Here is a 23,304-nt window from a genome sequence, read left to right as displayed (position 1 = left end):
TCATAGATTTGGAAAATATGATCTATGTATCTATTTAGCACAGTACAACTTTAAATCCCTGAAGAGAAAACTTGACAGTGAATTTTTATTACCATTCTGATATAAGTAAAGACTTTAAAGTGTGAAGCTTTGTAGCACTATTTTTGATTTGTGTTAACTAAAATAGTTTTAAAAAAACCCAAACCAAACTGGCATTTTAACTAGAAAAAGAACTTTTTATATGAGCATGCTTTTCAAACAAGCCAGTCCCAATTCTCTACAATTTCTTTATGAACAAATAATATTTATTTAATACATTGCCTTCTTTACTATAATAGAGCTATTCCGACTTATAAATCCACCGAATTATCTGAAATTGACAGTGTATTGAAAATTCATCTCTGGTCTAGATTTGGAATGTAAGTGCCAATGCATCTCTAAAACTAAATGACAAGTCTGATATAATTATTTATTATACACACGCGATTTACAAGTGAAATGGCTTCACAAAGCCACAGAATTTTATATTAAAAAGTGTACAAAAAATTGACAAAAAATTGCACAAAAATATGTACTACGTATTTCATAGAAAATCTTGTGCATGGATAAAAACTGCTTAGGGATTGCTTAGATTAAGACCAAAAATTCAGGGATTAGAAGATCTTCTTTTATTATTTAAACCTAATTTCTTCTTTTGCTACTGTAAAAGAGAGTTCAGGGTTGGTTTTTTTTTGGTGTTTTTGGTTTTTTTGGGATTTTTTCCCCAGAACCAGCTTTAAGGATCATTCTTCTGTGGACAGAACCAAGACTCAACAACATTTACAAAAACTGTGTCTGAGGCTAACTTTCAACAGCTTTTTGAAACTATTGAAATTTCACTTCAGCCTTGCACAAAGTCAGAAAGAAAGAATGGGTGAATCCTGCAAGAAGAAAATTTGTGAAAACAGAACTTTGTAACAACTTTCAAATTATGCTCATGTCCTTACACATAGCCCTAGGATTCATCCTCTAATTCTTGTGCCACAATTTCAGATGGAGTTGTGGTGAAGATAGAGCTAGTCAGTTTTAAGGAGGAGGAAACTATTTAAGTATTTCTCCAAAGTCTGGTTAGAACTTTGCAATTCAGTATAGAGAAGTTCAGCTAGTATGAAGTTAGTATCAGCACAGGGAAGTCTAGTAACGTCAAGAAAATCGTTCTAACTACAAGTAAAAACAAAAGACAAAATCCGGCCTACAGACTTTGAGTTAGGAGAAAAAGGACAAATAGAATAAAGAGACAATCTTGGAATACATTGTTCTTTTCCCATTAACCATTTCTTTTGGTGGTGCCTGAATAATAACACATTGAATTGAATGAAATTCCCAGTTCCTTTTTTCCCCCACCTTTTTTCTTTCTTCTTTTCTTAGAGGTTTTGTTACCAAATCTGAGGATTGTAGTTCATTTAGCTTGAGTATTTTGTTCAGTTGTATTATATATTTTTCTGTTTTTCTTTGCAGAAGATATAACAAAGCTGGACTAGATGCAGTACAGGATGTGCATCCTACAGAATACAATAAAGTATTAGAAAACCCTACAAATAAATAGAGGTAATTGAAAAATCAAATTCACTAAAAAAGATTTCAAATTCTTCATCAATTTCACAAAGATTTAATGTGTGAGAAGCACAAAAGACCACCCCCAAAACTAACAGACACTCTCAATATATATGGAACATTTTGGTGTAACAGTGACTAGATCCATGACTGTTTTAACTAAGCAGTACATATCAAACACCATCTTTATCCTAATTTACAATTATGAGGCAGACAGAGCATTTAAAATGAGTTGATCGGGAAGAAGAATATACACTTTTATTTATTTATTTTTAATCTCTTATTTAATTTCTTTATACAGTCACTCACGTACACACATATCCTTTGGGTGGTTAATACTTTTACATAACTTGGAGAATCCTTGTATATGTGTATGATCCAATATATATATATATCATACACATACAATATTAGGTTGTATAAAATAGTACAGCATAATCTGTATAAACGCAGGTGATGATAACAATAGGTATCTGGCCCAACACTATATGCAGGGTAGGAATACACCTTGTTACCATTTAAGCCTTTCTCCTGTAAATATTTCCATTTAGCAAGTTTCTACATTTTTATAAACATAGCCATTCAAAACCTCAATACAATTTGTTTAGTACATTCTTTAGGGTAAAAAATTGTCTTTTTGGCTTAATGACATAGTAAAATGCTAGCATTTCATGCTAGGAAATTGTGGAGGACTAACTAGATTGAAGACTTCCTACATCTTCGTTAATCACTGTTACAATATATGCAACATGAAAACTAACTTTACTCATGAAAATTTGCCAAGAAGTCACAAAATCCCTGCGTGTATTTAAAACAGCCTTTAAAAAAGAAGCTAAGCCTACTCACTTTTCTGCACAGCTCTCCTTTCTAAGTGCACATGCATGAGGATGGGAATGACAGACGACAGAGGATGAGAAAATCAAGAGTCTGTGCTATGCCTACATTTATCATGGTATCCAAAGTATCAACAGAGCATTCTGAATGAAGCACAAAAATTTTCCTACTCTAAGCCATATTAATTATTCAGCAAGTGCAAGAAATACAGCGCATTTTGGAGCCTCTCTCTACACCCTTCTCGGAAGTAACAAGGAGCCCACGGGGAAAGTGCTCAAAGCCCGGAGTATACGGTAGCTGTTTATCCGTCAGTGCTGAGCATTGTATTATTGTTATTATTGGTAGTAGTAATGCTAATTTTGTCTGATGTACCTAAACAAACCTCCCCCCCAGTTTACATTCTCATTTATGGCATAACATTTACTATATCAGGACCCGCATCTGCGCAAGGTGTTACAGATTCTCGCACACTCTTGCCACCGAATTGCAATTACACCCCTCGCTCTTCGCAGCCTTCGCTTGCTTCCGAGACGATAGTCACTTATTCTGTTTACATCGCGGTGTCCATCCTTGGAAAGGACACGATGATGCACTTTCAGCAGAGCAGTATAAAACCCGGTCCATGCGGCTCGGCATCGGCCCCGGGAAGGTTGCGCGGGACAGAGGTGGAGGAGGCAGGGGCCGAGCAGGGGGCGCGGAGCGGGGACCGCAGCCGGGGCCGCCGCCTCTCGCCGCGGGGGCTGCGCGGCCCCGGCCCCGGCCCGGCCTGGGAGAGGAGCGCTCCCACCGAGCCGCCGTGCCCCGGCACCACGCTCCGCTCCGCGGCCTCCTTCGGGGAGCGGTAAGTTTTTGTATCCGTCCCGCAGTTGTTTCACTCATTGAAGGAGCGCGGGGTGGGTTTGGAGAAAGGAAAGCGGAGGGGTGTGGGCGTGATGGATCCCCAGGAAAAGCTCTCCCGGTCCGCAGGGTGAGCACTGACTAGAGGGATTTGGCAAGTTCCTCTCTCCCTCGGGTTTCACTTTTTTTCCCCCCTCCCCCTCCTATTTAAATTGTCTCATTGTTAGAGGATTACACGCGCCTCAGGTTACACCCGGAGAGGGCAGGGGCGAAGCGGCCGCTCCTTCCCCTCCCCACATAATACCTATATTGCCATTAACCTGTTCTTCACATTTGGGGCAAACCGGGGACCCGGGGCGGAAAACACGAACGCAACAGTGGGAAGGGATCCCAGGTGATGCCAGCCCCGAGGAACTTGACTGTTGTGGCAGGGCTGTCTCGGGGAACCATCCCGCAGCTTCTGCCGAAGTTTCCCTTTCGGTGGCAGCAACCCAGGTGCGCGTTCAGCCCCGCTACGGGCGGGCACTGCGCGGGGGCAGCGCCGAGAGCAGCCGGCGGCGGCTGGACTTCGGCCGGACCCCGGCCGGGACCCCTCTCTCTCGCTACCCCGGCGGCTGCGACACGGGGAGACCACAAGGAACCCTGGGGGAGGGATGCACGGACGTCCCTTCGCTCGCAGGACGATCCGGGCGGTCGCCTCCAGGCGTGTGGGACAGCGCCGGGAGCCGCCCGGGCTCGGCGCTCCGCTCTCGGCTCGGCCCCTCCGTCCCAGCGCTGCGCCCCGCGCGCAGCCCGCGGCTCCCCGGCACCGGCAGACACCCGACACCGCCGCGCACTCATTGGCCAGCGCCGCCGGCCCCGCCCCCCCGGCCGCGGCGACTCAGGGGGTGGCTCGGCGCGCCGGCCGCCGATCGCTGCTACCGATTGGTCGGAAGGTGCTGTCAGTCACGTTGAGGGACGGGCCGCCCCGTGGCCGAGGCCCCGCCCCCCCGCCCTCATTGATATTATCGGCGCGCGGCGCGGGCGGCCGGGCTGCAGTCGGGGCTGGCGGGCGGCCGGCCCGGTGCGGGAGCCGGGCAGCGGCGCGGAGGCGGCGGAGAAGGAGGCGAAAGAGAAAGGCAGCCTGGAGGGAGGGAGCGCCGAGCCACAGACTAGCACAGCAAATTCTCCACCGTCCTCTAGCACCCACCAAGCGGCGGCAGTGGCAGTGTCTAGGAACAGAGAGCTAGAAATATAAAATCACCCCGCTCCTGCACCATGGCTTTGCAAAGTAGGCTCCCTTCTTGGATTATTTTGTGCTCCGTCTGGCTGTTCCGCTTTGCACACACGGGGGAGGCACAGGCTGCAAAAGAAGGTAAGGTGATGCGGAAAACAAAAGTTTGAGCTTATTTATTGCTTTTGCCCACGAAGTCTGTTTGGTGGCTTAGTAGGGGACCTTCCTGCTCCTGCCAGCTGCCTGTCAGCCCCCCTCTCAGAAAAAAAAAAAAAGAAGACTTTTTAGTTGAGGTGGGAGGGAGGAAAAAGCACGGCATTCACTGGGGGTTGTGCGTGTGCAAGTATGAGGGACCGGGACAACTGCCTTTGCTCCCGGGAATGGGGTTTGCGAGGCATTCGCACGTGATGAGGAGGAATGGGGCTGGGAGAGCCCCCGGCCCGGCTGTCCGTGCAGGGGAGCGTCGCTCTGCCGTGCCAGCCCCCATCCTCCCGGGAAGGTGCAGGGAGGGCGGGTTACCTCGCTGCTCCCTGGCACGGGCTGAGGGCCGGCTTTTAGGGTTCGGGACGCTCGGTGGGAGGCAAGGCACAGTACGGGGCTTGGGCTGCGGGGCGCTCCCCGCCGCTCCCCAGCGGGGGCCTGCAGCGCTCCGGCCCAGCGGGGCCGGGCACAGACCGGGGGAAGGAGCATCGGGGTGCAGTTTTGCACGTCCCAGCCGTGCAGGCTGGACATGTATTTGGAGGGTACATACGGCCTGGCGTCGTGTGCCTGCAACGTGTGTGCGCTTCCCCGGCATCGCTGGAGAGAGGTTTAGGGTTTTTACACTATCTGCGTATCACAACGGAGCTTCCCCGTTCTCATCAGTCCAATACCGGTATCTGTGTAAGGCGCACCCCGCACATTTGTATCCCCCGCTTACGGAGACAAACCAGGCAGTTTTGTATCAGAGACTAATGGAGGTGTTTAAAATCAATTCACAAAACCCATCTGGGAATCTCTTTTTTCACGCTGAGAAAATCCGAAATGATTTAAAGGAGCGCCTTGCTCGCGCTTGACAGCCGAAGGCGAAGGTCCGTCTCCATCTTCGGGGAGGGGGGGACGACGACACACACGACATGACAGGCAAGGGGGAGTCGGGGCATTTTCGGTGCCTCTGCATATGTATGCGCTTGGGGTTTTCCCTCCTGCCTCAGCTGGATGCGACAGTATTTTTCATTAAACCTCTGGCATACAGTAAATATCATTTGGAGCTTTAAAAAAATGCCTCAGTTGAAATGTACTCTGCCCTTAAAAGACGAAGTCGATGTCGAGACTAGAGAGGGAAAGAAGGAGCCTTTCCGTAGCAGCATTTCCAAAGTTTATTTGGAGGGGCTGTAAAGCACAGAAAGCCTCACGGGGAGCACGAACGCGTGGCCGTGGGGTGGGGAGAGGAGAAGGGCCGGGCAGTCGGACAGGGAGGCAGGCGGGGAGGGTGCGGGCTGCCTGCCCCGCTCTGCCCTACGGATTGTTCCCTGATCGGAGCTACGCCGGTGCTTCCCAGCGGTAGCCTATCCCTGTGCTATACGTGTGTGGGTGGCTATATATGCATCTGTACCTATGGGTGTGCGTGTGTAATGTCTGCATATTCGGCGAAAATTACCTAGCCAAAGGAGGGTCAGGAGGGGGCGAGCGGCAGACAGGGATTGATAGCGGCTACCTACTGCAAGCGCAGAAAACTCTCGAGGAAGAAAGAGCGAGGTAAAATAAAACAAATAATAATAAAAAAAGTACTTTGCAGCTTCGCCGGCGGCTCCGCCGAAGGGCCGGTGGCGGCAGTAGCCCCTCGTGGTTACCTACCCCTCCCGCTGGGTACGGAAGAGGGACGGGAGGGGTAAAAGGCTGAAAAGTTTTCCGAGTTTCCTTTCTGTGGCTCAATACGAGCCGCGGTGAGATGCTGGAGAGGAACGGGTCAGGGTCCGCCTGTCTCTCTACGCGAGGAAGTGACTGCGTTACCTGAGGAGTCCTCTCCCAGCGGCCAGGACTCTCCCAGCGGCCAGGATCCTCGGGTCCAGCGCAGACGCAGGGAGCGGGCTATGCCTTCGCTCCGTGACTGCGAGAGCTGGGGATTCCGTTCTGGGGCCATTGTCCCGGGCCCAAACCCTCGGCTTCCTCCCAAACCCGCGGCTGTCGGGGGTGTGGCGGGGGCGGCCGCGGGACCGGCGCTCCGCTGCATCTCGGCCGCCAAGCCCCGCTCTCGGGCGCGGGGGCGCGGCCGCCTGCGCGCAGCGCCCGGAGCGCGGCTGCGGCTCCCCGCGGAGGCGAGAGGCCACTGCTGCCCGCCTGCGCGGAGCCCCGCAGAGCCCATTCCCCGCGGCGCGCCCCCGCCTCTCCGCCTCCCTTCGCTCTCCGTCGCGCAGCGCCCGCGGCGCGGTGCGGTGCGGAGGGACCGCGCCGGAGCCCCGGTGCACTGCGCCGCGGAGGCTGCGCACCCCCTGCGGCCGCCGGCCGGGTGCGCGGGGCGCGGCGCCGGCCGCCGGCATCGCTTCCCCGCGTTGGCGAGCGAGCCGTGACGGCCGCGGGTCTCCCCGGGCTGTGAGCAGGGCAGCAGCCGCTGGCTTGCAGAGCTCTTCCCCGGTAACTTTGGATGCCAGAAGGAACGCCACGATTTCTTTGCAAGGGTGTTTGCAGAGCAGAGGTTTCTGTGTTGGTTTTTTCTTTTTTTGGTCTTTTTGTTTCTTTGTGGGTTTTCTTTTTGTTTGTTTTGTTTGCTTGTTATCTTTTCTTTCTCTGATGTGCTCACCCGTTGCTACGTGATGGAGAATTACTGCCAAATAAAAAGTATAATGAATTACAGCTGCAGTGTGTTGTGCTGGTGCTGAAATGGTTAAATTTTTGGTGGCACCATTTTTTCCAGGACCATTATAAATGTTCTTGTTTAACAAGCCGACGCGTACACCACCTGCTTTTGTATAGAAAGTGTTATAAAATAAAGCCCCTTGAATCCAGCCTTAATGACATAAGCAGGTAATCTTTCTAGAGGGAGGCTATCAAACTTCCTTAATGAGTAGTTCCACTTCATTACTGAAATACAGGCCTGGAAGCTACTGTTTTGTGTTCAGCTAACATTCCATGTATGAATTAACTTCTTAGGCATCTTTTCAGTAGTTCACTGAAATTTTGTGTTAAATTCTCCTTGGAGAAAGGGCCAAAGCTAGAATTAAAACTGTTTTGATAGACCTGACAAAAGTTGCTTCAAGCTACAGCCTTAATATCTTAGATGGTACAGAAATGCTGTGTATAAAGTTATAAACAGCTTCATAGCTAAAGATATATGGAATGTGTTTAAATTAGGAATGCTGCTAAAGAGTTGGTTTATTAGGCAACCTGTCAAAGTGGTTGATTAACCTCTTTTGGAGGTAGAGTTACATTTATCTGAAAATAATTGTGATGCTGCTAGAACTGATGTCTTTCTGTATATAAATGTCACCATGATGTGAAGATTTTAGGAAGCTATTACCATAACGTGAATTAGTCTGATTTTGTGTATGTGAGATGTGAGGTAATTGCAGAGTCTTTTATTTTCTGTATTCCTGGTTGTCATTTATTTGCAGAATTACTGCTTTATCACCAAAGGGAAGTATTTTTCACTTTGACACTCAAAAAAGATCATTACTTTTTCAACGCAATATAGACCAGTCCTATATAAATCAGTTTGGAAATGTGTTGAAATGTTTCTGTGTATGTGTGCTTTAAGCTGATTGTAATAACCAGCATATGGAAAATGTCCTTATGCAAAAGGAGAGGGAGGGAGCATGCATCTGAATGACTGATTAATAGCACTTCAGAGGACTAAAAAACCCCTCACTTTGTTTTAAGCAATGAAATTGTAAATATTTATGGTTATCTGCTTATATGTGAATAGTACATATTAATTTGTCTGTTTAAAAATACATACCTAGTTGTGGTTGCAGATAATTTTTAATAATATGAAGAAGAAATATTAATCTGTACAAAAAATAATTTTATCACTTTTTAAAATTCATATTTTGTTCTTTAGTTTCCCCCCTTGTTATGTTTAACAAGATGTGGAATTTCATTTTTTCCCTTTTTTTTAGTAATATTGCTGGACTCTAAAGCACAACAGACAGAGTTGGAATGGATTTCCTCTCCTCCCAATGGGGTAAGTACTTCAGGCAAAACTTAAGTTCCTAAAGATGAGTAGTTATTTTATCAAAGCAGTTGGAAGACCTGCTTTAAACTGGTTCCCCCTCACATTTCTCTCAGTAATCATACCAAGTGTTTATGGCTTCTTCATTTTTAGAATGAAACCTGAGGTTACAGTGTACAAATGTACCAGCTAATTAAAAGCAAGTGGTTCTTTGGAAACTTTTGGTACCTGTATGTTTTGTAGTGTATTTCTTTGTGCTGTACAAAGCACACTGTGTATTTATAACACAGTATTTTAAATCCCCTTTTTTTTTTTTTTTTATTCCTTTGGAAACAACAGATCTGCTTCTGTGTGGAGACTTTCTAAAAATATGTTTTTCATTTTCTGTAGAATGGGTGATCATAAATTTGTTTACAATGTTTTCTTTGTAATTGAATAGCACAGATTGAAGCGCTCTAAAATAAAAACATTTATATTGCAGATGTGTTTGAAATGACATTCCAAACTTGAAACATCCCTAACCCTTGAGAAGCCTGATATCTGGAAATAGGCACAAATTATGTGGTTAAAGCCACCTCCAGCTTGCATACAAATTAACCTCATGGCATTCTATGAAATGTACCATTGTAAAATACTTAATTATAAAAAATGAGATGTTTAGAAACATCAGTGTTATAGTCCTGTTTATTATATATGTAAAGTTGAGAAGTGCAGCTTTCAGTCTGAATTAAGTGTTATAAAACTCTTCTTCCTCAAGGAGGAAGATGATTTTCAGAAAGATAAAATGGATATATTGTCCTACCTTAACTCAGTTCTACATGAACTTAGTCTGACAAATCATAAATTATATGGACAGTTCTTGCTCATGGAAACAGTCTTGCTGAAGCTATTGTGATGCCTTGCACGAACAAGAACTTGGGGGATCAGTCCCTTAATCTTCAGTTCATTAAGAAATCTGGAGCCAGAAGAGCGTGAAGTGTGAGTAGGGATATAAAAGTGTAACAAATCCTTTAAATAAGAAGAATGAAAATGTGGAAGTGTCTTTCTTTAAAAGCAAGATTGTAATATCAATACAAGCATAAACTGGAAACTAATCTAAGGGCTTCAGAGGGAATGCAATGCAGGCTCAATGTGTATGATGGCCAATAACCTCAGCATTAGCGTTTTGCACTGATTGAAGCCTTTACCAGAGGTGTTTGAAAGATTGGCTGGTTGGCACTTGCATTAAACTAACCTGTAGATAATGAAGGACATGTCAACGCATGTTGCACATCAGCATACTGAAAGGAGAAAGTAGAATCAAATTCAACAAGTAGGGAAAGGCAAGTTTCAGAGGTAGAAGCGAATTTTAATCACAAATTAAAAGTGAATGAAAACTAATGGCTGGATTTCTATGTGTGAAAGTGTTCAGGAAAAGTTGTCTGTGAATTGACATAGGAATACCATTTTAATAATGTAATTTTGAAAAGAAATGTTTTTCTAATTTTAATTACTGAATTATTTACTATGCAATAAAGACTTCATGGGAATGAACACAGAATTTTTTGAGAGAAACTACTGCATCATCACAGTACAGAATGTATCAGTCAGACACTCGTTAAATGCCTCATTCAACTGCAAATGCTACATTTAACACTGTTAAGATAACTTAGAAGTTAAAATACTATAAATTGAAACCAATAGAACAGAGCATATTCAAACAGATTTGCATGTATAGCACCATATTTTGCAGTAGGACAAAGAAAAGTGGAGTTTCATTTCTGCAAAATTGATCACTGTAAGAGGACTTTGGTGAATGGTGACCTCAGCTGCCATAGGCGAAAACATCTTGAAGTACTGATATTTTTTTTTCCTTGCAGACACTCTGATTACACAATTGCATCATAAATCACATTTCCTTAATTTTTTGGCTTTGGCAAAATATGGAACAATAGCTCCAGTGCTTAATGCTAGGGATCTCAAAAAGTAGTGCTTCATGTGTGAATTTAGTTTTTTGTATTATTTTCCTGATTGTAAGATAAGAATCTCTTTTGATGCTAGCTAGACTCATGTAGTGGGAGTTTGACTCTGAGAAAACTCATTTGTGTTGTACTATGCAGTGTAGGTTGATTTTGTAAAATGTATTTTGTTTGTTAGTTTTTTTTTGTTTGTCTCAGTTTTGTTTTTTTTTATTTTTTTTTTTTTTTTTGAGGAGGAATCGTGATTTGTTTTGGTGGAGCAATCCTCATCAAAACTCGAGAGATTGTATTATGTAGTGCATGAGAGTTACTTTCATGTCAAAGATGTAGTGCATTGTCTTACTGAATATCTTCTTGCACAATCTGGCTTCCTGACTTAAGGGAAGAATGCTTACACAAGATAAAACAAAAAGCCCCCCCAAAGCATCTCAAATAAACCCCAAAGTACATAGCATTACCTGGCAAAATTTTAGGCTTTACACCTTTTTTTGTCATCTTGATGGGATTTTTTTGATGGGGAGATGTTTTTTATTATTATGGTATAGCCAAAACCTTCTCAGTCCAGGGCCCCTTTTTTTTTTTCTTTTTCTGTTTTTTTCTAGCTCTTATAGAGGTAAAAAAAAAAAAGTTACTCATTCAGCTCCAATAAATCAGTTAGGAAGACAGACTTTCTTTTGTTCAGAGGTTAATACAGTTCCATATACAATTACTTCAGTTAACTCCATGAGCATTTAATAATCCATTTCAATAATTTAATACCATATACATGTAATATATAATACTGTATATATCTCATCTATATTAACTGTAGGTCCTTGAAATGTGCTTTGATATTTACAACTTCTGTGCATTTCAGCATCTGCAGCTGTGATATATTTTGTGGTGATAACTTCCAGCATCAATTCAGCCACATCTGTTTTTTCCTGAGACAGACAACAACATTAAAATGGTCTCATTTGCTGTCAAATAGGCTTGCAGATTAATGTACACCGTGTGGCTCTTGGTCTGGGAAACCAGTGCCTTCCATGCTTGGTTGCCGGTGTGAGGAATGTCAGTGGATGCTGTATCCTGCAGAGGTGCCGACTATCAAGCAAGAAGTCCCACAAAGCACTTAAGCATGTGCTTACCATTAAGCTCATAAGTACAGTCACTGATCTTAAGCATGAGCTTAAGTGCATTATTGACACAAAGCCAGAGGGCTAAGTGCCATCCAGAGAAGTCATGGTTGCCTGTATCCTGGGGTGACGATAGCTCACCCCCTTCTCTAATTTATTACAGCTGCAGCTCTGCAGGCACTGAAATGTTACAAGAAATGTGAAAAAAGGTGATAGACAAGGGTTGTTTTGGTTACACCTGGGCAGATCTGCCTCGTTGAGTTCAGTGGAAGGTCTACCATTGCTGGAGGTGCAAATTCCCACGCTACCAAAGGCTGTTAAAGACTCTGGGATTGTTAAAGGCTTACCAGCTCATTACACAGTCGGTAACCTAAAGAGAGAGCATCGACAAAACTCAGGCTTTGAACCAGCGAGCTTTCAGTCATATGGGTTGTTTTTAATTCTGTATGTAGTCTCATGGTTCATTTGGACTCCCAGCTAAATGAAGTTTGCCCCTTCTAGCATGGGTGCAACCACTGGATGAAAGGTGGAGTGAGAAGGAGCTGCTCCTTAACCTTTTGGTTTGTAAATAAAAAAGAAGGTAGACTGTAAGAAAGGGAGACAACTAAAAGGTTTTCTTGTTTTCAGATTTTAATTCTGTCTATTTTTCTCTTGCCCTCTCCTCTATGCTACTTCAATCACATAGGGGTGGGAATCATCTGACTCAGGAGTTTCAGGACCTGATCCCATGCTTTCTATACAACTGCAAGTTCCATTGAAAGCTTTACATGCACAGGTTTTATGTACTCTAGTGTAAGCAATTCCAGTTCCTGTGACTTCACTGACATTAGGTTTCTTTGGAAGAGAAGCTGCCTTCCTCCTTTTGGTCTTTGCTCACTTGAAACCACTGTGACCTTAAAGAAATGCGTGTGAGCTCAGGGTGAAATTGGATCCTGGTATGCTAACCAGCCTTTTCTGAAGCTTTCCCTTTGCAACTGTGCCCATGATATAACAAAGATTTTTAGAAGTTGTATGTGGGAAGGACATGAAGGGAGAGAGAGCCTACTCCAGCATTAATATATATTTTCTTCATTTAGGTGCTTAACAATATTTTTAACTATAACTTACTGTTAAAAAGAGGGAAACATGAGTTGTGTGAAGCTTTTTAAAATACTCAGTAGTTACATCTGGTGATATACTTCTTGTTTATTACTAATTGTTTGTTGTCATTTTAGTGGGAAGAAATTAGTGGACTGGATGAAAACTACACTCCTATACGAACATACCAGGTATGCCAGGTGATGGAATCAAACCAAAACAACTGGCTTCGGACTAACTGGATTGCAAAAAGCAATGCACAAAGGATTTTTGTAGAACTGAAATTCACTCTGAGGGATTGTAACAGTCTTCCTGGAGTTCTGGGGACTTGTAAAGAAACTTTTAACTTGTATTATTATGAAACAGACTACGACACTGGCAGGAGTATCCGAGAAAACCAATATGTAAAAATAGACACTATTGCAGCAGATGAAAGTTTTACCCAGGGTGATCTTGGGGAGAGAAAAATGAAACTTAACACAGAGGTGAGAGAAATTGGACCTTTGTCCAAAAAAGGATTCTATCTTGCGTTTCAGGACGTAGGGGCCTGCATTGCTTTGGTCTCTGTCAAAGTCTACTACAAGAAGTGCTGGTCCATCATTGAGAACTTAGCTATTTTTCCTGACACAGTGACTGGCTCAGAGTTTTCCTCTTTAGTTGAAGTGCGAGGAACTTGTGTCAGCAGCGCGGAGGAGGAGGCGGAGAACTCGCCGAAGATGCACTGTAGCGCGGAGGGAGAATGGTTAGTGCCTATTGGAAAATGTATCTGCAAAGCAGGATACCAGCAGAAAGGAGACACATGTGAACGTAAGTGAACACACAACTTGCTGTAAACTGAAAGTCATGTTCTACAAGATTTTTTTTTTCTTTTTCTTTTTTCTTTTTTTTTGAGAAATGCATCATCAGTCTGCTTTTAAAGTTTTCAGATCCTCAGTCTGTGAAGTTCACACTGGTTAATCTAAATCAGTTAGTCTGTCTGGTTATGAAAATCAGTGGTTGCACAATACACTTTTAAATTAAAAGAAAAAAATGTTGAAGTTGCAAGAAGTACAAATATAAGTTCAGGACTAACATATAAGCTGATTAATGTGGTGTTTCTTGTACCTTTTGGTAAGGCTGTTATAGGTATGACTTCCTCAGCCTTACCAAAAGGTACAAGAAACACCACAGGTATGAGTAGGTAAACAGTTTGTTCTTTCACATGATCTCTGACAGAATGATAAGGAAACTAAAATGGATGCAGTGAACAGAATGGGATGTGGTTAGTAATGGAAAAAAATCACATAAAATCAAAACCGAGCTAGAGGTTTGTGTCAAGTATGTAAAAACTCTAAACGCAAGACAGATATTTCAAACAGAGTATCAAATTTTCAGAAATTCTTTCTATAATGGTTTGTTTTGCAGAAAACTAACTCTAAACTTTTGGCTTGCAGTTGGATCAATGTGATTATTTTAAAATACAAGCAGATCAGAGACTACTGAATTGTGCTTCCTGATTCAAGACTAATTAAGTTAACCATGTTCTTAGAATTATTCTTACCCTTAGCATTGCTGTCACTGGGGCTACAGGCATAGGACACTTCTGCTTAGTGTGCAAAAATATGTTTTATTGTCTTTGCTTCCAGTAAGAACAAGAGAATCTGCAGTTTGTTTGAAAACAGGTGTTTTCATGTACAGTTAATACAATGTCTGTCGTTTTGATCACAAGATAACACAAGGTATTACATGTCACCATATGTTTATTACGAGATAGACAGACATTTGTTGGTGAGAAATCTTGTAAATGAAAAAATGGAAAAAACCCCCACAAATCTATGAAGAGAAGAAACCTACATAATCTCAAAAACAAAGCTGGCAGCACTCACTGAGTCTGAGGTGCCTCAGTCTGATGAGGACTTGAAAAACTGTAGAGGATTTGGGACGTCCTAAAACAAAGTAAACAAGTCTCTTTATTAATAGTTTGTCCTCATGAAAAAACACAGTTCTGCTTTTGATGAGTTTTTATGAGGAAATTCAGTAGAAGATGAGGTGAGTGGGGTTGATCTTTGTAGCTCCACACAAATCTTCCATTGTTCTGTTGAGAAGGGTTGAAGTCTTAAACACTGCAGAGAGTGATCTCATTAGGAGTAATTGTAATGTGAAAAACTGCCCTGACAAAACCGTTCAGTAGACTGTATTAGAGGTCTGTTAAAAATATTAAGTGCTGTGTCCCATGGAAGTCTGTGTTGAGATTTTAGATTTTTTTTTCCTGAGTGACTGATTTTTTTCCTTTTTTTAGTTAACTTGCTCTTTATTACAGACCTAGTTATCATTGAGGTAATTAATACACTAATTTTATTTGACTTTCAATAAGGAAGAGAAAATATCCAAAAAAAACCCCCCAGTGTATGTTAGGAAGGGGTGAGAGACATCAGCTGAGTGAGCATGGCAGGCATGGATAGAGAAGGTGATGTTTGGTGACTGGAATTCAAGTAACCTGTTTATTAAACAGGCTTCTTAATTTCTAACCGTGCTGATGTTGACAAAAGAATTAAATGATAACTTGTACTTGAGCCTGGTGGCATGCTCATTTGCAAGAACACTTCCCATTTTTGGCTTGCTTCCAAAGCAATCGCTAGGAGAACACACTACTCTGGAAGCAGTCCAGAGGATCATTTATGGTATTTTTCCTCTTTTCTTTCAGTGATCCTGTTAAGAATTTCAAAACAAACTCTGGCCCCTTATTGAGGCAAGCGAATGTGTTTGAGAGGGAGAAGGTGGTAGGCAGGCACTCGTCGAGTGCGCACCGAGCCGGCAGTTCCGAGTCAGGATGGTCTGGGTGACTGTGGCACACGCTTGTAATTGCTGTCTGTGTGTCCTGTCTGGACTCGAAGATGTTATTAAGTATGATCAACTACGTAGTGACCGATAATACAGCTGACACACTGATACTGTGTCTGGTTTTTGTGACAGATATTGAGAGAAACTTATCTGAACATTGACACTAATGCAACTGGCTATCTGTTACTGTCAAGCTGTGTAGCAGATCAAGTGGAAGCAAGTTGGTGTGTGCTTCCTTAACCCAGAGCTTTTATAGCCCTGTCTGAGGGCTCACTTCTGCAAAAGCTTTGGACCTGGCATGCTGTGTGACTTCTTTGGGACTACTCAGGGCAGAAAGTATTGTGCTCTGTCAGGATGGGCAGAAGTCTGTGATTCTTCTCTCGTACTTGCTAAAGCTCTGCTGAATTAATTTAACACAATAGGATGATCTTTTAAAGATACAGAATAATACCTTATCTGGCTGTGTTGTAGCAAAGGTAGGAGTAGATGGCCACATCGTAGTTCCAAATATCTCTTCAGCCTGTAACTCAGGAGGGATTTTTATTTGTGTTATGCTAGGTTGATTGGCTGTCTGTGATTGAATAATGTGTTCCTTTTGCATACAGCTCCTCTCCTGTTTGTGAAATTTATTGAGTTCAGATACTAAAACAATTGAATTTTTATTTATACACAACTCTGCACTGGATGCATTTTTTATTTTTTTAATGAATGTGACTAACTTGTATTGGGAAGGATGAGGAAGAAAACAATCATGAGTGGTGAAACACATAACCTGGAAAATTAGGTCACCTGTGTTCCTTCTTCATTGCTAGGTCTTACAAACTGAGTTAATATATATTTTTTTTCCTTTTGGATGTGCACTGATTACTTACCATGATATGAGTGCCAAAGACTCCCTGCGATCTCGATGGTCCAACAGATACATAAGAGGGACAAATTTCAGAGAGTTCATAAATGCAATTTAAAGCAAAATCTTAAAGCTGTGTGAAACAAACTTGAGAAAACTAGGTGAGCCTCTGAACTTTCAGTTACAGATTGTTTTGCTTATATACAAGGAGACTATTTTCTCAGTGTTGATCTTAGGTCTGCTGGTGTGTAGCACTAGGCTTAAGTGTGGAAATTGTACATTTTCAAGGATTATCTTGAAGGGTACCTAGCAGCAGTACCAGAAAGGTACTTAGACATACTCAGTTCTTTTAACACTATGTATTGAATCTGCTCTGGAAAAAAAAACCCCATCCAACCAACCAAAAAATCCTCAACCACAAAACCCAATGCACTTCTCAGTAATTGTAGTGGACTCCCAATAGGTCTATCTTGGACTTTTCTCACAGTGGAGTTCATTTGATATGTTACACATGTAAAGGAGTACTCTGTGATCAGTGATTGATATCTGAAGGTGAAAATAATTCGATGAGAGCTTCTAGTATAATGTATTTTCCATCTGTTTCATGTCAGTTGGGGCTGTAGAGGGAGAGAATTAAATCTATTCAATCAGAACAGTAGAGTGATATTTTAGAAGGTAGGAAGCTTCTCTTAATGTTACTGAACTGGGAAATTACACAGATCACTGGGCACCAAGTCCAAAAATTTAAATTCCTAGGGAAAGCCAAATGGGTGCATTTTACTGTTAAACATATTATAATACTCTGTGCATTAACAGTTGTTTTATTGGCCTCCAAATGAGGAGGGGATTATTGCTATTTGCACATTTTGTGTTGGTGAAGTAAAAAGGGAGCTACAGACTTTTCTTTCCAGACTTTGTCAAGTGCTATACACTGTGGCAAAGTGCAAGCTGCATCTGTTCCTTCTCTTTTTCTTCTTGGGACAAACTTTTTATCTCCTCACTTTGTAAGATATTACTTGATAACAGATCCAGAAACTGAATTTGCCTTATGTGCAGAATATTTGCGGTAAAGTATGTGTGGTTGTGGTTTTTTGTTTGGTTTTTTTTTCCCTTTCTTTCTTGTGTGTTTTGTTTCTTAATGTTACTCTACTCAGGAGCTGATGTGCCACACATTTATTAATAGAGAACAATGAATTAAGATGGAAATGTGAATAAGTTGTCACTAAAACAAGTATTACTATGCTTCCCAAAAGCCCAGATTGCACATATTGTGAATTGGGTGTAGAGTTCAGCTCAGGGAATGTGTCTCAGAAGCAGTGGGTGACCTGCAACTTGAGTAACCTATGCTGACATTCCTGCATTTTCAACTGGAAAATTTTTTGCCTCGTGGAGATGGGGAAAATAGTAGACGACTTTTCAATGGCATTTATATCATCGAGACTTTAAATGTTTCATTTTTTGAAGAAGAGTTACCTTTCTTCCTTTTGCTTTCAAAATTACTCTGGGGAAGAGAATGTAATTAGTTTCAGCTAATTGAACCTGAGCAGAGTATGAGGGTATCTCTGCGTCACTGAGTCTTTTCTCAGAAGCTCATGGAAGTTCAGCAGCAGAGCATCTATCTCCTTCCCTTTTCTGTTCCTTTTAAAAGAAAGGTCGGTGAGATCTGATATCAGACATCACTTACAACTGAATATGAACTACTTGATTAAAAAAAAAAAAAGTTTAAAAGGTAGGTAACTTTGCAAAGGCTCCTAGCAGGATTCAGAAAAATAAACTAGATACTTTAAAGTGAAAGTAAGACCTTCCAGCTGGATGGTCAAGAATTACTGAAGGTCTTTCTACCATGAAATGGAGAGCTTTGATTTTTGCTTCAAGCCCCCCTTGGAATTTGTAGGAAGTTGAATGTTTTGGCTATCAGTCTTCTGACTTCTCTTCTTGTCAGGGAGATGTTGCAGAAAGATATATTTTCTTGCTATATCTTCTTCCAGAACAGTCTAGTGTTCATATAGAGCACAAATTTATTAGTCTTTCTAAGTAATTTGGATTTCTTTGACTTATTTTGGACATGTTCTTCAGCTTTCTGGATGTGAAAGCACAGAAAATAGGAAGAGAAAGGAGCTATGTCCACTGTTAAAGATGACCTCTTGGAAAGTGGTTTCCAAATGAAATAACATGAAATGGCTGGTGTTCTCAGAGGTCAGGGCTAGCCGTTCCCTGAAATAAACTGATGCCTTCATGCTTCATAAAATCTGTTTCAGGTCTCTTCTGTGTTGTCTTTCGGCCCTAAGATACAATTGATTTTTTTGTAGTGTTGCTTTGCCTGAAGTATCTGAATTAGTTTGATAAGTATGATTATAGGCTGTCATTGTTTTGGTGATACAGCATCCTCTCCCAAATGTGAGATGAAGGTATGAGAGAAGTGAAATGATGAGAAGTCAAAGTGATAAGTAACAAAGGCAGTCAAAACTATCTAGTTTTCATTGATAATTCCATCAGAGTGATCCCTAAAATTAATTAACTGCAGAGCTACTGACAGATTTAGTTCCCAATAAACTAGTAATTTTGCTCCAGAAGAGCTGAAAGAGGTGAAATTGCACATGCAAATGGGCAATCGGGAGCCCAGATCCTAGAACTGGGGTTGTTGGATAATGTAGTTTAATGTAGAGCTCTTTCCCTCTCCAGCCTCTCTTCTCCTCTGCCTTCTGGCCTGACCCTCTTCCCAGCTTCTGCTATCTCCGGGAATTAATTTTTGTTTTGCATTTTACTTGAGGTTTGATGAATACTAATTTCTTAAACTAAGTCTACTGCACGGTTGTTGTTTGGGTGTTTTTTGGGTCAGATCCACTGCTGTGCACAGATTTTGAAATGAAAACAAAACCAGCAATGAGATCTAAGAGAATTTTAGTAATATCTCCTTTAGTTACAGGGGAAGCACTAAAACTGTCTGTTTTACGGGTCTGGGATGCCACTACTGAATTAGCTATGGTTGCTCAACAGCTGGGCCATTAACTCCTTAGCCATAAAGTCTATCTGCTGTTTGTTCTAAATGAAGCTTTAGTTGGTATTTAGAAATGGAATTTCACCCTGTCAAGTCTGTTGCCCAAAACCATACGTTTTTGCTTCTGAAACAAACTTTCCTGCCCAGAAATCATTTGTGAAAGGCACAAAAGAAATTTGCAATAGGCATCTAATAGCTTTGCTATAATTTCCTAAGTTTGCTGTGTTTCTAAGTATAAAAAAGTTTTCCTACCTGAAAAAGAAACTGCTTACTTGGAAATTCTAGGAAGTTTTTTTAGTTTGTTTTAGTGTGAGTTCTTTGTTTTTGTCCAAGGTTTCTGTTAACCTCTCAGAATTAGGTCACTAAAAATAAATTTAAACATTCTTTCATATCTGAGTACAAATGGGAGAAGTCACATATAATCCTCATTAGGAGCATCAAAAGTGTACATGCATTCTGTTGATGAATAGTCTAATATGACTATTAGCTTTTTAAGAAAAAGTGAAACAAAGCCTATCCAGAAAACAAGGTTTCAGGAAAAAAGAGAGTTAGGTTACAGAGAAACTGAAAGTAGGGATCAATTAATGGAAGAAATGATTACAGAAAAGAGAAGAACATGTTAATAACTGTTTACCCAGTCTAGTTCATGTATCTATTGATCTAAACCATCTGTTATCTCTATGGTAAAATACTATTGAAAGTTGTTCAAGAAAGCTGCAGTTCAAAGTATAAGTTATTCTCTGAAAATAAGGAATCTTAAGTAAAGGACTGAATTTCAGGTTTTTATTTAAGAAGTGAGACAACCATATGGCAAGATCTATGTTTGGTACTGAAGCTGAAAAAAAAGGAAATTATGTGGGCAAAATGTTTGGTTAACTAGATTAGTTTTTGAATTTACATGCCTCCCAAACTTCCCTCGTTATTGTGAAAATATTTGCTCCTCAACAACAGTTCCTGTATATTAAGCAATATTAAATCCTTAAGAATATCTTTTTGTCTTCACTTGGGAAACTGTGGAGATAGTTTTAGTGTAGGTTTTCAGTTAATATTGTGCTTATTATTACTTGAACTGTAGAGTAAAAATTCATTCTTGCTTCTTGACTTCTCAGCTGGCTTGCCCTTTGCTATCCAAGCTCTGTCTGCAGTGCTAATTTAATTATTGAAAACAATAAGCCAAACATAGTTTATTGTGGATTAGCAGTTTTTAGATTGAAAACAAATAAAACACGTTCAAATTAATATCTGCAAAGTCAAAATGGATATTTTGAAGTTTTTTAATAGGCTGTATAAGTTTTATATACATAGAACTTAATTGTATTGGTTTTTGCCTCTCCTAGAGGTACTATAAATACTACTTTTATAAAAACTTAAGGGTGGAACCAAATTGAGAGTAAAACAGTTTCTAGGAATTTCTTTCAAAGAATTAGAAAACTATATTCAGGGAGCTTATTAAAAGCCAAGCACTTGACAGTAAAAATATGTAGATGATTTCTACTGTAATCCTTCACAGAGTGTTGTGGCATTAAAGAGAACCAAAAAAAGGTGCAAGTTCACTATTTAAATCAGTATTACCTATCTTTATTTCATATAAACTCCTCTTTAGAGAATGGTGTGTCTAATGTCTTCTATAGCATTGCGTTATTGTGAAAACAGAAGCAGTAGCAAATGTATTTAATACATTTTTATGAACACACTTCTTACTTAGAGAAGCTTTTATCCCTGTGCACTTCCTAATCTTTGTGCTGCTGCTTTCTGTCACAGTGAGTTCTCTTGTCCTTAATATCAATGAAAAATATATTATATGTGAAAGCAAATATTTAGTTAATATCCAGTTAATAGTTCATGGCAGAAACTGGAGTTATCTCGTGTTTCATTTCTTGCTCTCACACATCAGCAATGTGTGCCTGGTGGCTCTGGTGAAAGTATTTTTGTATACTTTTTCATTAATGACTGTTTGACTTCACAGTCTCCCTAATAAACACAACACACCAACAAAATGGACAGTCTTTTAAGTATTTAAAACTTTTCCCCCTCTACTTTTCTTCATTAAGAAGAGATTTTCCATTTAGGAGAAATTATCTCTTTGAATGTATATGCTCCTTGGGAAAAAAAATCTTAATATCAAGCTAATTTATATGTCTAATTCAGAGTAGGAAAAGCAACCGAGTATAAAACTTGCATACAATAAGAATTGGGCTCAAATATTGTATTTCTTGAGTTCAGATCCTCTCAGTGCATGTACCTGAACATTTTTATTTAGCTGGGTGGCCCTGCTGCTCCTCTTAAGGAGGATAAAGTTGCTCACATATGTAGCAAACATCAGGTTTTTTTACCCAGGGTAATTTGATACTTTAACCTCTTAATTTTTATGATTTGGATTAGTTACACTCGTCTCTTGGCAAGACCTGGCTCTCCTGCAATAATAGTATCAAGTATTTTTCCAATAAAAGTCTAGTTAACTCCAATTGTTAATATCATCTGATATCAGTGTGACAGTGATATCATACCTCAAATGTGTGTGATTGATGGGGCAAGAAAAAAGTACATGACTGAGAAAATTACTGTTAATATTTTTTAATGTATTTGGTTTACATAAATGCAAAAGTTATTTCTTGTTGTAATTGTGAAATCCACTAAGGCTTTAGAGTGTCTAGAGTAAGTCTACAGCAGGCTGGCTGCTGATTTTTTTAACAAAAAAAGTTCCGATACTATGTATTATCATAAATAAACATGCTGAGAAAGTGTAAAAATAAGGTTTCTACTTTTCACTAAGCAAGCTATAAATATTTTAAGGAAGTAATGCAGGAAACTACCTGCAGAACTGCAGGCTGAGGCACCATCTCCAGGACTTAATGGCAAGAGTCCCCTTAACTTAATGAGACTAACATCATGTGTTGATGTTTTCCTACTGAGGAAAGTGCTAAAATTTTAGGTAAGTGTAAGCATATACATAAACTTGGAACTTCTGTGTTGATGAAACATGTTTAAATCCATGCTTTATTAGAATTTTCAGAATTGTAATATTGTGCTGCTGTAAATGTATACAGAGAAGTGAATATAAGCAGGACCCTAAAATTCTACTGATGGTACATCTCCCACGGGTGAGATGTATAATCTCTAGCATAATAAGTGGCTGTAAGTTGTTATTTTTCTTTCCTTGCATGTAGTGAATATGATATATCATGCAGTGTAGATGGCTGGTGTTCATTTTACAGTGGATGGAACACAGTGGTTTAAACTCATGTGGGAGGTCAAGTGGTATTTGGAGGTCTTCTGGCAGGTGGCTGATGTGGTGGCCTCATGCAGCCATAGGCATGTGACTTGCTGTACATTGCTTTTCTTTGTCTTACTGCATGTGTCCTCATAATGTGACTAAACTGCAAGTGTCCCTGACAGCTGATAGAGCAAATTTTTCTCAGCTGACCATGTATATCGTTTATTTCCAGTTTTTTAACATAGTGTAAGTGTGCATATTTTCCTATGGGAGTCTAAACCCATGTGTAGGAGAGGGCAGGATGTCCTTCATCCACTTGTGATGGACCATCAAAACAAAACTCAGGAGTTGTATGGAGCTTGTATTAATGACCTGATTCACTTGACCTGAAAAGTTAGAATGGCATGGGGCCTCCGACCCTCCAAATCTCTCTGTTTCTCAGTTTACCAGCTAATGTTAATTTTTGGGTAGTAAACATAGTATTTTTGGTACACTTGTTGAGTGTACCATATTTTTTCTTTTTTTTTTTCTTTTTTTTTTCTAAACTATTATATGGGTAGATTTTGAGGAGAAATGATACATTTAATGGGAATGTGTGTGGTGCCTATTTGAATCAATCAATTTTTGTTCAGGAGGGATAGAGTTGGTGTTGAGAAACTCATTAAATCTCTA

The 23,304-nt window shown here is 40.9% G+C and overlaps 1 protein-coding gene across 7 annotated transcripts in view; it reads left to right on the top strand.

Annotated features, from left to right (window-relative positions):
- Positions 1–4,283: 4,283 nt before the first annotated feature.
- Positions 4,284–23,304, top strand: part of EPHA7 (EPH receptor A7) — a 167,417-nt gene continuing 148,396 nt past the window's right edge. For all 7 annotated transcript variants that reach the window (XM_063389657.1, XM_063389659.1, XM_063389656.1 and 4 more), the window contains exons 1-3: positions 4,284–4,597; positions 8,551–8,615; positions 12,891–13,560. In XM_063389657.1, coding sequence (XP_063245727.1) covers positions 4,501–4,597; positions 8,551–8,615; positions 12,891–13,560 — 832 coding nt within the window. In that variant the 5' untranslated portion in view covers positions 4,284–4,500. The remainder of the gene's footprint in view (positions 4,598–8,550; positions 8,616–12,890; positions 13,561–23,304) is intronic.

The sequence above is a fragment of the Prinia subflava genome, chromosome 2 (assembly GCF_021018805.1).
Source record: "Prinia subflava isolate CZ2003 ecotype Zambia chromosome 2, Cam_Psub_1.2, whole genome shotgun sequence".
NCBI classification, from domain to species: Eukaryota; Metazoa; Chordata; class Aves; order Passeriformes; family Cisticolidae; genus Prinia; species Prinia subflava.
The sequence above is the reverse complement of the archived record's forward strand: the minus strand, read 5'-3'. Positions and strand labels throughout refer to the sequence as shown.